Genomic DNA, 13,239 nt, shown 5'->3' with positions numbered 1-13,239 from the left:
GATCACTTCTAACACAGGCAATGTTTTAGGGCATAACGTAATTAGAGAGTAGCCTGGTCCAGCAAGTGAGTTTTACATGTCAGGGACAGAGTAAAACTCTGCAGCATAGAAACGGGATGGAAAAAGAAAACAAAAACAGTACTGAGGTTTTAAGGGTGATTGGCTTCATTTTACTGACAATATTTCACACTTCACATTGCACAAAAGCTGACTAAGGAATTGTAATGAAAAACAGCCCAGTGGGAAGTGCCAGCTCAGTGCCCTGCCCCTCTTGTACTGCCCCACATTGAAGATAAACAATTTTCTTCGGGACTTTTGACATTATTTAGTTGAAAATTAGAATAATCCAGCCCATGGGCAAACACGCAGAACAATAATTTTTATTATTAGGAAAACACCAAAAGGTAAAGTTAAAAACTGCATTTCCTGGCATGCACATATCTTGAGAACTATTTGCCAAATTCTCTTTGTCCACTTTCTTTTACCCTTATCACCTTCCTCTGGTGGGATGCAGAGGCTGGACAGTATCTTTTGTTAGTTCTCTGCCAACCCTCACATCTTTGCATTTGGCTGTGAGGGCCTCACAGCTTTGGAATTCACTCCCTCTCTGGAATGAAACAGCCTGAATCTACTGACCTTCAGGGTTCATTCAGAGCTCATCTTTTCTTTCCAAACACTAGAAAGTCAGAAGTAGGGGAAACAGGAACCATTTGTGGGCAACAAGAACATGCCAGGCTCGTCTGCAAATGACAGAGCTCGCTTGTATTTGGTGTCAGAAATGCCCAACAATTAGATAGGCAATCTTTCTGAAATTTCTATAAATCAAAAATAAAAATCAACTGCCACACTCCCTCTTACACAATTAGTGCTGGTTTGCTGCAAAACTGTGATAGCAAAAATCCCAAAACCAACTGTTTTCTTGAATGTCACCAGCCATTTGGTTTTCTGTTTATAAATCCAGAACAGCAGCTATGCAAGAACTGTGCAGAAATGTTTTTCCCTTGATGTTATGCAATTTTCAGACAAATGCATCTTGTATCAAACCACCGTGAATGCTTCCAAAGATTTCAAATATCATTAAAAGTGGTGAAGAATAGTACAGCAGGGTGACTTAATTCCAAAATATGACTACATTGGAGATGTTCAGCAGTCTGTAATAAACAAATTGTGTTGCTGGTTTCCTCAGCCAGAAGAGAAATGCAAACACCTCAGTCTGCACTGGGTGCATTTCTGCAAATGTTTAAAGATTTGCTGGAGAACCTATTCAAATCCTAATGAGGATGAGCTCTGGCCGGCACAGGTATCTGATTAACTACAAAACAATGCAAGATGACTGCTGCTCAGATAAGAGATAACACCTCTCCAAAGAGCATTCTCTCTCTGAGTTACAATCTTGGAAACAGCCCACCAAGAAAAACAGCTTCTCCTCTGCTAAGAGATCACAGCAGGGCTTTCCAGCTTTCAGACGTACAAGTAGCAGTTCATAATGGTCAGAAGTACAGAGGAAAGCAACTTGCAGAGTTTCATTTTAAAGATTTTTCCTCATTCCTCTCATTCCTTGCCATTTCAGAGTACCTCCAAGCACAGCAACCAAACTGTTCGGCTCTGCACATCTGCCAGGCACAGACATGCAGGCTGACTGCTCAGCACGTGCAAAAGTGGAAGCTTGTATCAGCAGATATTCAAAATGTCAAAAGTCAAAAATCATCTTATATCACAGATTTTGTGGACCATTGTATCTCAAAAGTCACCCTACATATATCTGGATCACTCAATCCACCACGTCAGGACGTTCACAGCCTCCTGTGACCTGAAGCCTAGGAATGTTTGTGTCTGCAGGGTGAGCTCTGATTTCCACACTTCTTCACTCTGCAGCACGAGCTGAACTGGTACCGTTTGCACAGCAGTGGGAGCTGAAACATCTTCCCAGTTTTCTTCTTGAACTGAAGGGAATTTCCTGTGAACTTCCCCAGCCACAGGAGGAGGATCTGGATGCTGGGAAGGCGCTGCTCTGGCTCCTAAACACTCCCCAGCCTCACTGAACAGCTCATGGCTTCTTCAGGAAGAAATTCTTGAAGCTTTTACCACTTGTCCCTCAGGAGCAGAAGTTTAAAATCAATGCACACAGAGAGAGCCTACTGAGCACTTCTTGTTCAGAGTTCAACATATAAAACTATTTTACTACATCACCAGAAGCATCACAGCAGCTCCTGTTTGCTCTTAGAGTAAAAGGACACATGGTTGTCAAATATCCCAAACTCTGCTTCATCTCTTTCTCTCTTTAAATTATACTGGGTTATCTTGATTCCTTTTAATTAACAGTTGGGAGTCCTTGGTCCCCTAAACTGGGAGGTGTTGCACAGATGGAAACTAAGGTGAAACTGAGCAAAGTAATGATGCTTTCAAAAATTATTTTTCTTTCTTTCAGCAATAGTCAGTTACATGATCCTAATTTCCAAAAGTATCAAGGAACATTCATCTAAACTATGGATTAAGGACTGATAATGCTTTTAATACTTCTCTTTTAGACACTGTCACTTTCACAAACAAAGATGCAGGATTCTCTTATTAAAATACCAAATCCTTTATACTGGATATTAACAAAATGCAACCTCAAAAAGGCTCCAGTAATCTCATATTTAACTAGACATTATTAAATATTTACAAAGCTGTAACATTCTGAAGAGACATAATTATAATGGAAAACGACAGGCATCATTAGAATTCCACCTGCAATGAATGAAAGAATTGAGAAGTCAGAAACTGAAGGGAGTTTGTTCTGTCATTACAGCATGGATTGGGTGCAAAAACCTTTGGATTTCATTCCTAACTTTCACTGCTGACATATTTTTGACTGTGTAATACCACACTGTATGCACTTAGCTTTTATAGACTTCATTATCTGCTTGTTTATAAGAGGAAAATAATCATTCCTCCTCTCAAGGGTGCTGACAGTCTTACTAATTGCAATCCATTTTGAGATCATCAAAAGAAATATCAGATACAAGTAGAAAGCATAATGGTTATTTTATAAAAGCATTTATTAATCACCAAAATTTGGTTGTAACTTACTTAATTCCCAGTCCATCCTTATTTCTGAAGATGAGGGGAACTCTGAGAGCTTCTCTTTGCACATACTCAAAAGTAAAATCTGTGGAAATGAATAAGAACAACATCCAAAAGCAATTACAATGGTGTTGGCACCTCACAGTTACATTTTCTCAGACTCTCCCCATTTCCCTTTTCTCACCAAAGAACTCCCTATCACCTAAAGAGAAATAGAAAGAGAATGCATATTTTAGATCCAAACCGGAAACCCAGTGACAGACAATGCTGTCCCAGCTGCTCCCTATTTTTCCTGTTCACTGATGCACATAAAATAGAAGCCAGTCAGTTTGTCAATTAAGGTCTGTGTTGAAACACCCAGGCTGTAATGAAATACCAAATTAACAGTTAAAAGATAATCCTGACCAAATACTGCAAATCAGTCAGGTATTTTTTGGGCAAATGTGTAGTTTAAAATGTATGTGTAAGTTTAGATTTTCTAAGTTACACATTTCTACTTAGATAAATACACGTTTTCTTGTGAGCATTATCTGATTCTAGCAGAGAGCTCTGATTCCATGAACACATAATTCTTTTTATGTGGGGGTTACTCTTGGTTTCAACAGAACAACTTTTCTTTTAATTAATCAGCAATGTAACTCCAGGAGCTGATAGTCAGATTTTATACAGCTCCTAGCACTTAGGAAGTCTATGAAAAATGAATTGTGGGGAGTCACAGCATAATACACAGTCAAAGTGAAAATTAAACATAAATTTGTCATGTTAACACTGGCCAGAATTACCTTGTTGCTCCTCTCTGAGGATTACACAGGACTGGCCTTTCCTGGGGATTTCTCTATGCATGGGCTGACACAATAGCAGTGATTTGGGGATTAGAGAGGAAGTTACAAGGCAGCGATTTGGGTGAGCCATGGCTACAAAACCCCACACTCAGTTTGGAGCCTTCTGCCACAGAGAGCAGAGGAATTCCTGCAGCAGTCATGGACTGTTTCTATGGCTCTGCTATTCCCCCATTTTACAGGAAAAAATGACTTTTAGAAAGGCTTTCCATACACTGCCTTGCAATGGAAAGCATGGCTGGACTGTCCAGCACTACAAAATGCCCTGCACTGCCAAACCCAGAGCCCACTCCCTGCAGTTTATTCAGGCACACACGAGCAGTTTAACTCCAAGGTTCTTCCAGCTGTCCAGGCTTCCTGGGCCAGCACAAGCACCTCAGCCTGAGCTTCTGTTCCTGGTGTTTCTCTGCTCTAAAACCCACACTGAAAGCAAGAGGGGAGCCAGAGGCCAAACTCCCATGCCTGCACATGTACTGCCCTCTGTTTTTACTTTTTCTTTGCTGTATTCAGTTAGTAATTATGACAAGTAGGAACATTACATCCCTACTTAAGAGTTACCGAATCAGAGCACTGTAATTATCCATTTACAGAAACATTAAAACTACAGAAACTTTATTGCCACTAGTGTCAAAGTAAGTGTAATGAACACTCCATTTAACTAAGGTTACCAAGTAAATATTTCTGTGCTAAATAAGTCATCCTTCCCCATAGGCATCCCCATTAAAGCTATTGCCTTTTGGTAAGCAAATAAATAAACCACAGAGATTTTTTAGAGACACTGATCCAAGTCAGAAAATCAACAAACATCAGGAGTAATATTGGTGGAAGAAGCAGAGGCAGATATGTAGCCTTGCAGACTAGAGAACAAGTAGCTATGACTTTCAAACTGCATTCAAGCCAAAAATCACACCACTTCAAGATGAGTTATCATTAAAAATAAAAACAAGGACATGGGAAAGAAAAAAAAAAATATTGCTCAACTAATTCCATGTGTTCATATAAATTGCTTTATTCTTCCTTACTACTGTCATTGTTTCAACCAGATTCAATTCAACTCTTAGGTTTATAAAGAAAAAAAGTAAACCAAGAGTAAAAATAAAACCAGAGCAAATAGCAAGGCAGATCCTTTCTTCCTAATGCCCCAACAAAGCATTTAAATCCCTTGTGGGGTTGAACAAAGCCGACACAGACCACAACAAAATAACAAAAGACACTCATTTATTTTCAAGTTCCCTAGAAAGGAGAGAGCTGCCCAGAGATTTTGGAGCTGCCAAGCCAGGGAAGATGTGGATTGTACTATCCTTAGCATGGAGCAGTGGCAACCATTGGAGTGTTTGGAAGCTGAGGGTAGAATGAAATCATTTACTGGAAAATTAATTAACATTTTCCAGCTAAAAAATAGTTGCTTGTGTTTTGTTTGGAGGAAGAGGGGTCAGGGTTGAGCTTATCTCCTAAACAAATACCTTCCTAAGATAGGTATTCAATATCTCCACCGCATCAACTTTTCTAAAAGGAGCTTAAAAAGCTCATGCAAAACTAAGCCTAGGGGAGAAAAGGAAATTTTCTAAACTCGATTAGTGGTTCCACACAGCTAGAGCAATTACAGCCAAAACTTCTCTTTCCTGAGAAAGCCATCCTGAACAGGCTCCTCAGTCAGGCCGAGTTTTGGTGATAGCCATCTGGGATTAGGGATCCGTGTCAACAGCACAGCGGTAAATAAAGGTGACCTGCAACCCCCCCGGCCCGCTGGATTCCCGGGCAAACTCTCCCGTTTCCCTTCCTGCCAGGCAGCGTGCGGCAGAGCTGGGCTGTCTGGCTCTGCTTACCGCTCCGGAATTCACCTAAGCAGAGCGAGTAACTTTGGGGAGGGGAGCGCTGTAATTTAATATATGATAGACGCACAAAGAAGTTATTGACTTTAAAGTCTCCGAGCCTGGCGAACAGGCTCATCAATCGCACTCTTTCGCAAAAGGGGTCCTGGATTCAAGAGGGGGCGGAGGGGGAGCAGGAATCACCTCTGGCTAAGTGGGGGCTGGGGTTTCGGCCTCTCCCGTGCCAGGACCTGATTGCTGAGCAGCCCGGTGCTGCGCTGGGGTCACGGCGGCGGGGCACGGCGGGGGGAGCGCTGGGCGCTGCCATGCATCAGCGCGCTCATCCCAGCACCGCGCCGGGGCGAAGCCTCCCTCCGGCTGCGGGGGACGGGCCGGAGCAGCCCCCTGGGACGGGACGGGCCGGGCTGCAGGGCCCCACCAGCAGCCGCCCCCGGCTCCCCTCGGGCCGGCAGCGTCACCGGATCCCCGGGCAGGGGCGCGGGCGCGAAATGCGAAGCCGGAGCGGAGCCGCACGTGGAGGCGGCGGCGAGCGCGGCCGGACGGCCCCGGCCCCGCAGTGTTACCTTTGCCGTCCATGGCATGCACGAAATCCCCGTGGTACATTTTACTCTTTAATTTCTCTTCCAAATTGAAACTCCTGATGCTGACAATTTCCTCCACGTCCGAGAGGTCCTCGTTCTCATCGTACCGCCTTCGGCCGATGCACCGCTAGAAAAGACACAAAAAACAAAATAAAATACATTGTCCGGAAAAGAAAAAATCGAGGAAAGCACATGGATCGTGCACAACGGTTTGATAAACACATCCTAGGGGAAATAATTAAGATGGCAAGGCACAAACTGAACAAAACCTGAACCCAAACAAGCTCCAACCCCGCTGCATGCACCTTTTCCATCCCGTGACACGGAACTCGGCAGGAATAACAGGTGCTTGGCTTCAGGAAAACTCAAACTTGGGCTGCTGAGCAGGGGCTGGCGCTGGAAGGCGAGCGGGGGACGCGTAACTCGCCGACAATTCACAAGCTACAGCACCGAAGCGTTTTGCGATCCCGTAAAAACCCTTGAACGGCGGTAAACGCTCGTTAACGACCGGATCATTATTTTAATTATTATTATTATTATTATTGTACGTGAACACGAGCTAATTCCCCGGTGAAGGGAAGGGGGTCGAATCTTCGCATCTGATGCCCAGCATCCAGGTTTCGGTATTTACATAATCCGAGTGTTTCCATAGTCACACCGGAAGCGGCGATTTAAAAACCAGATCGCTTTATGTAACGCCGCGATGGATGCGCAGCCCCCGCGCGCTCCCCCCGCCGCCCCGCACGCTCCACAACGCCGAAAGCGCGGGGCTCCGCGGCCGAGGGGCAGCAACGAGCTCAGTGCGGGGGGATGCAGGCTAGGCCCGGCGGAGGCCGGAGACGCTGCCCCGGGGAAGCTGCGGCGGGCGCGGAGACTGGGCTGGAGGCGGCGGGGACCGGCCGCGCACAAGGTAGGTCCCCGCAGGAGCGGGGCGAGCCCGGTGCACCGGTTGCCGCCGGCAGCTCTCGCCCTGCGAACCCGCCCCGCAGCCCCGCGGACACGCGCGGTGGATCAGCGCAAACCCGCACGCACCGGAAAAAATGATGATCCGTGATCGTCCCACCCTGCCCGTCCCTCGGCTCCATTCCGCCCCTTCCCCGCTGCCTCAGCCGCGCTCTTGCAAACTAAGTCGCTCCGCTGCCTACGTCCCACATGCATTTCTCCCTTTGCAAACAATTAAGCAAAATCAATTAAAAGGCACGAATAGGAAAGAGACCGAAGCCAGCTACACACCAATCTTCTTCCAGAGTCTTTCTTTGCCTCCATTTTTTTTGAGAGTTTCATCACTTATTTGTCAACAGTTCCTGTCCTGCATATTTGGCCCAAATGGGGAGGAGGCAAAACAAAAGCCATCCAGGGCTCGCTAAAGTTTTGCAATTTTGCACCAGGACTTTTTTTTTTGGGGGGGGGGGGAGAAAGGGGGAGGGCAGGGGAGGGGGGCGGCGGCGATGCCTTTTGCAAAGTCCTAAGGAACCATGTTCAGGCGCTGCGTGCGGAGCGGGGCGCAGGCGTCGCAGTGCCCGGAACGTAAACAGCGGCGGGGCCGGGGGGATGGCGGGGGGGGCGGACCGGGGACACGGCGCGGTACCGGCTGGGCTGGCCGGGGCGGGCGGGGTTGATGTCCGGGGGCACGGCACAGGAGCGGGGCTGGGCTGGCCAGGATGGGGGGAACGCCCGGGGTACCGAGGCGGTACCGGCGCTGGGCTGGCCGGGATGGGGGCTGGGTGGGATACCGGGGCGGTACCGGCGCTGTGCTGGTCGGGATGGGGGGCTCGCCGGGGTACCGGGGCAGCACCGGCGCTGGGCTGGCCGGGATGGGAGGCTGGGTGGGATACCGGAGCGGTACCGGCGCTCTGCTGGCCGGGGTACCGGGCGGTACCGGCGCTGTGCTGGCCGCCGGCCCCGCCGTGCGGTGCTCGGTCACGAGTGCGCGGCACGCAGGCGCTGAGCGGCAGCGGGGGGACGGGGACGGGGCCCCACAAAGGCGCGGACGGTCCCTGGGTTGGTACCGCAGCCCCCGGGATGCGCCCGAAGAGTTGAGCGGTTCTGCTTAAGTGGGGCTAATTTGAGCTCCGCGAGCATGCCCGACCCCGGCGAAAAGCCGGGGTGAGGAGTGGGGAATTAATGCAGCAAACACTTGAAAATAATCTTATAATACACGGACTTGGGGTTAATTGTGGCGGTGGCTTCGCTCCGTGCCTCTGCCACACGTGCGGTGCAGCTCGGCGCGGAACGCGCACCCGGCTGTGCCGGCACCGCTCCCGGCACTGCACCCACGTGCAGAGAGAACCGGCCATAAAATCCAGAATGTATTGTAAATAGTGCTAAACAGGTGTTAAATAAACCACAATTGCTTTTGCAATATGCATGTACAACAGGTAGTTAGAAATCGCACAAAAAAGAAGAAAAAAATGCTGTAAAGTAGCTGCTGATACAAAAAATCTGCAGGATGGAGATCCTGCAGTTCCTAAAACTATCGGCGGGTCTCATTTCTACAACACCCCCTAACATCTACTCTAAATTGATGCTGAGCAAGTATTGGGACCATCTGATTGCAATAGCAGGGTCAGAGTGCAGGTTTTGAACAGCCCCCAGGTTCCACAGCGTGGCTCCTCTCTGAAGTGACATCCTTTACTTCCCCTCCACATCCCCCAAGAAAGGGAACATCAAAGGATACCCAAACCAGGGTCGGGGCTGATGGCTTTGGCAGTGCTCCTCTGGTTTGCTTTTTGCAATCAGTTAAGCATCCTAGGTATTATATGAAATATATTAAGTGTTAATGCAAAATTTAAACCACATTAAAATTCAGCTTTGCAGGCCTTGCCGTTGATCTCTTTGGAACAATCCCTATTTTAATGATCCATGGATAAAGGCAGGAGAGGACGGAGTCCTAACAGGATTTAAGGCAGCGACCTTCTCCTTCTGATTCTGCCAAGAACTGTTTGCAGAATCTTGAAAAATCATGTAATCTTTCTCTAACATCTCCCTGTTTGCAGATGATTGAACTTTATTATGGTATGGAAGTGTTTTATAGGCTATATATTGAAGTGTGGATTCCAGATGTCTGTTGGAGCAAGTGCATTATTAATTCATAATCCTGAGGAGATATATACATATCTCGACCTTTCAGCCAAGATTACTCAATCTTAAAATTAAATACATGTGTACATCTGTAGGATTGAGGTCAGAATACAAGATAAATGGATGTTACTAGAGAATCATCAGACAAAAAACACATCATCCATCCATGCTGCAAAAGTCTACCAAAAGAGACAGAACAGAGACATAAAAGAAAATCAACTCATTTTTCTAAATATTTTTTTTTGGACATGGACAATCTGAGACTCTTGGTGTATCAAGCAAACCCACCAAGACTGTATCCATCACATACACCTGGAAACATCAGAGCACATTATGGAAGTGTGGAAGTAAATGTTTCAGAAACAACACAGTTTCTATCTATAGATGTCCAAAAATAGAAGACACTTTTTAAAGCTTGTTTTAAGACAGAAATTATACCTATTCAACTACAGTTCATTATGCCATGGAAATAATCTGTGTGTCCATAACAAAAAACCTATCCCAAACTTAAAATAACTGGGGGAAAAATGGGGAGGGGGAATGTGTAGGTTGTGGATTATGAGAACATCCATATCCACAGATGTCTTAGCATAAAAACATTTAGAAGCAAGATTAAATTCCTATGCTTTGTGCTGGCTGATGAGGGTTGGGGCTGGTTTTCCCTCTGGGCAGATCATGGCACAGTTTTCCAACAGTGCCCAGAGCTGGGCCCCATCCAGCAGTGCTTGGATGGGACATCCCAGGGCTGACACAAGACTGGCCTTCACAGTCAAAAATATGGGAAAAAACACATCAAAATGCTGTGCTTTTTTGGCACTGTGATATAGTGTCAAAACCACAGCATCTACTGTGGAAAGGGAGTGGTGGTTATTGGGAAAGTGGCTGGGCTGAACTCTGAAAAAAACACTAAAACTTTTTTTTGCTCGATGTTAATGTAGCTTAAATTATTTAAGATCTAATCATGCCAAGACACTGGATCCTGACCTCGTTAGCTTGGAACTGGGAGCTGTCATTTAATTAATGTTGTACTGCAGGGCTCATGCTGAAACCAGAGCTGAAGTTCTCTGCTGGGGAAGCCTCTATGAAGACATGGGATCATTTCACCCCACTGAGCTTTAAAACAGTTCCCATTGCACAGAATGGACTGGACTAATCTTAAAACATTTTTAAAATACTGTTTATCCTTTAAGATCTACCATTCTATACCTTCTTTACCTCGGGTTAGGATGGAAGATGAGACATTTAAGTATTTCTCTGTTTTATGAAGGAAGCTGAAATACAATTTTTCTAGACATGGTAGATCAAAATCTTTCCCCTGCAGAATTTCTATTAACTAAACGTTAAGCTCTACTCAGATGAGATTCGCAAAGATGTTTCCCTTAACCTCCCTGGGACTGCTGGCAAACCTGGATTTGCCTTTGCAAGTTCAAATGTGTTTTTAATGCAGATCTACCATGACTTCCACTTTGTGCTGGCTTGATTCGGGTTGGGTGCAGCAACAGGAACAAATGGAAGTGTTGATTTGCATGTGAAGCTGGAGATCCGTTTTAGCAAAGCTGCCCTGCCAGGGCAGCACCTCGGTGTGCTCAGCACCGGATCACATTAATCACAGGGTACTCAGCGAACCTATTCAGCCTCCTACAGAAAATACAGAAGTACATTTTTAGCAGAAAAAAAGAACTGTGAGTATCCTTGTGACAGTGTACAGATTTCTCAGGGCTTTCTGGAAAGAAACTTGGACTTCTGCCACCTGCTCCGATTGTGTTCATGCATAAATGATCCAGAGAACGGGTTGACATTACCTCTAATTAGGGGTAATAGCAGCCTGCTGCTGAAAGGGCCCGTTCCTTTTCTCTTGCATGTACATCCCTCACTTTTCCTGCATTAGGTCTGGTGGTGGCGCAGCCACGGGGACAGTCAGTTCAGTGACCCAATCCGGCAGAAAACTCAGCCATTAAGAAAAAAATAAATGATTTCATTAGGTCAATCCACGGAAGCTCTGCAGCCATTTGATCGGTGCGATCCACAGGCTGGAGAGGGCTGAGTGAAGGGAGAGGGCAGGATACACCCTTTTGGTGGCCTTCCGCAATTGCACGGGTCACAGGTGACAGCAAACCCCGGCCCTGAGCCCCGGCGTGACTTCAGAAGAACTCCCTGAAGCATTTCTAGGAGTTAATTAAGCATGGCTGACTCTTTTAGTTTCAGCTCACTCTAGAGTGGCAGTGTAGAGGTGTGTCATAATGAGTAATAGAGTTGGAAATAATTTATCCTGTTTAGTTTGTACCTCAGATGGAGCTGTAAAATGGACAGAAAGGGGAAAGGGTGCACTGCTGTGGTCCTCATGTTGATCCTTACTGTATTTTTTCTGTTTAACAAACTGATTTTTCTTTTCTTTCTTACAGGAAAGGAATGTTTCTTTCAAAGCTACAACTCTGAGGCTTGGAATCTCAAAATGACACATGGGTCTGATTTGGAAAAGGGAATGGGATGAAATGCCTTTGCTGATTCTCCAGGTCCTTTTTCTGTTTCTCTGAATGAAATACAAACTCAGCAGAACCTCAGTGTTTAACGTTGTATCTCTCAAAGCCCTTTCCAATAAACAGAAATAAGAGTGATAGACAGGAAAATAGAGGAACAGTGAGTTGAAAGAGTCTATTTTAATACAATTATTTAGAAAAACTCTTTAAGTCCTTGTCAGATGTATGTCTCTTGCAGGTGGTTCTTTTATTTAGAGAAATCTGATTTTAAAGGAACAGGTCAAGACCTAGTGCAGTAGTACTCCCTCATGATGTTACAGTGCAACCATAATTTTGCTCAGAAACAAGAAGAAATAGTGAACAATCCACGTTGGTTATGTATGTGTATATAAACATTTGTCATAGCTTATGAGCAGCAATGCAAAATATTTTTAAATATATAATTCCACAGGACAGAGACTTAAATGTTTTTCTGAGATGTGGAGGAAGTTCTAGTTACTGGTTTTGATGGTTATCAAATCTCCCAAGAAAAAAGTGATAAATCACAATTGGTTTGCTCCTAGCCTCAGGCAGTGGGAGACAAAGAGATCTTCTGTTCTGGGGTTTTTTTGAAAGAAAGAGTAGTGTTTTATAATCACAGATTCATTTAAGTTGGGAAAAACCTTTAGGATGATCAAGTCTAACCACAAACCTAACACTGCCAAATCCACCTCTAAATTTTAACTTATGCTGGACTTCAACTCAAATGGATGCTACACAGCAGTAGTGTCACCCAAAAAAGAGAAAGATTGTGGCCAAAATCCCGTGGAGCAGGTGATAGAACAGAAGAGGCTTTTATGGAAAGACAAAGTCAAACTCATTCTTCTACCGAGGTGTTTTAATGCCCTTGTAGATAAAAATCTCACCCGAAGTTGTTTATAACAAGAGGACTGTGTTTATTTCCTGAGAAGGGAATGAGATCAAATCTACATGGTACAGGGAACACCTCTGAAGACTTCAAACCCTTAAGATTATTTTTCTTGGATGTTTTCACTACATCTTTTTAAAAAGAATGCCTTGTACATGAAAAGCATCAAGTGACCTTGTTGGTATCGATTGTCGTTCTCTTTGTTGTGCTTAAGGAAGTGAAGAATCTTGCAAATCAGAAAGGTGTGAAGAACAAAGCAAAAATGTTAAAAGACAATCTGCCGTGTTTTTCCTACTTGTAAATAAGGTGGGAAATGTCAAAACAATATAAACTAACGATGCTTTTGATTACTAATGGAACTAGCATGGATTCATCTCCGAGGTGACCATCCATATGCCTGTTAATAGTTAAAGTATCCTTGATGACTATTATTTGTATTGTTGAAATCCTGTTTTT

At 45.1% G+C, this 13,239-nt stretch overlaps 1 protein-coding gene and 1 long non-coding RNA gene across 5 annotated transcripts in view; one reads left to right on the top strand and one right to left on the bottom strand.

Annotated features, from left to right (window-relative positions):
* The window catches only part of KDM2B (lysine demethylase 2B), a 110,980-nt gene that overhangs the window by 97,345 nt on the left and 396 nt on the right, over positions 1-13,239 (bottom strand). For 2 of the 4 annotated variants that reach the window (XM_064392501.1, XM_064392502.1), the window contains exons 1-3: positions 7,552-7,765; positions 6,301-6,445; positions 3,073-3,151 (exon numbers count right to left, since the gene is read on the bottom strand). In XM_064392501.1, coding sequence (XP_064248571.1) covers positions 3,073-3,151; positions 6,301-6,445; positions 7,552-7,602 — 275 coding nt within the window. In that variant the 5' untranslated portion in view covers positions 7,603-7,765. Of the gene's footprint in view, positions 1-3,072; positions 3,152-6,300; positions 6,446-6,623; positions 6,767-7,551; positions 7,766-13,239 lie in introns of those variants that run through there. The other 2 variants (XM_064392503.1, XM_064392504.1) reach the window with 2 other exon arrangements.
* On the top strand, positions 7,092-12,641 carry LOC135282605 (uncharacterized). The gene is made up of 2 exons (XR_010348680.1): positions 7,092-7,228; positions 11,802-12,641. It is a non-coding gene; the product is annotated as an uncharacterized LOC135282605 (long non-coding RNA).

The sequence above is a fragment of the Passer domesticus genome, chromosome 17 (genome assembly GCF_036417665.1).
Source record: "Passer domesticus isolate bPasDom1 chromosome 17, bPasDom1.hap1, whole genome shotgun sequence".
NCBI lineage: Eukaryota > Metazoa > Chordata > Aves > Passeriformes > Passeridae > Passer > Passer domesticus.
Note: the sequence above shows the minus strand (reverse complement) of the source record. Positions and strands in the feature narration are given on the sequence as shown.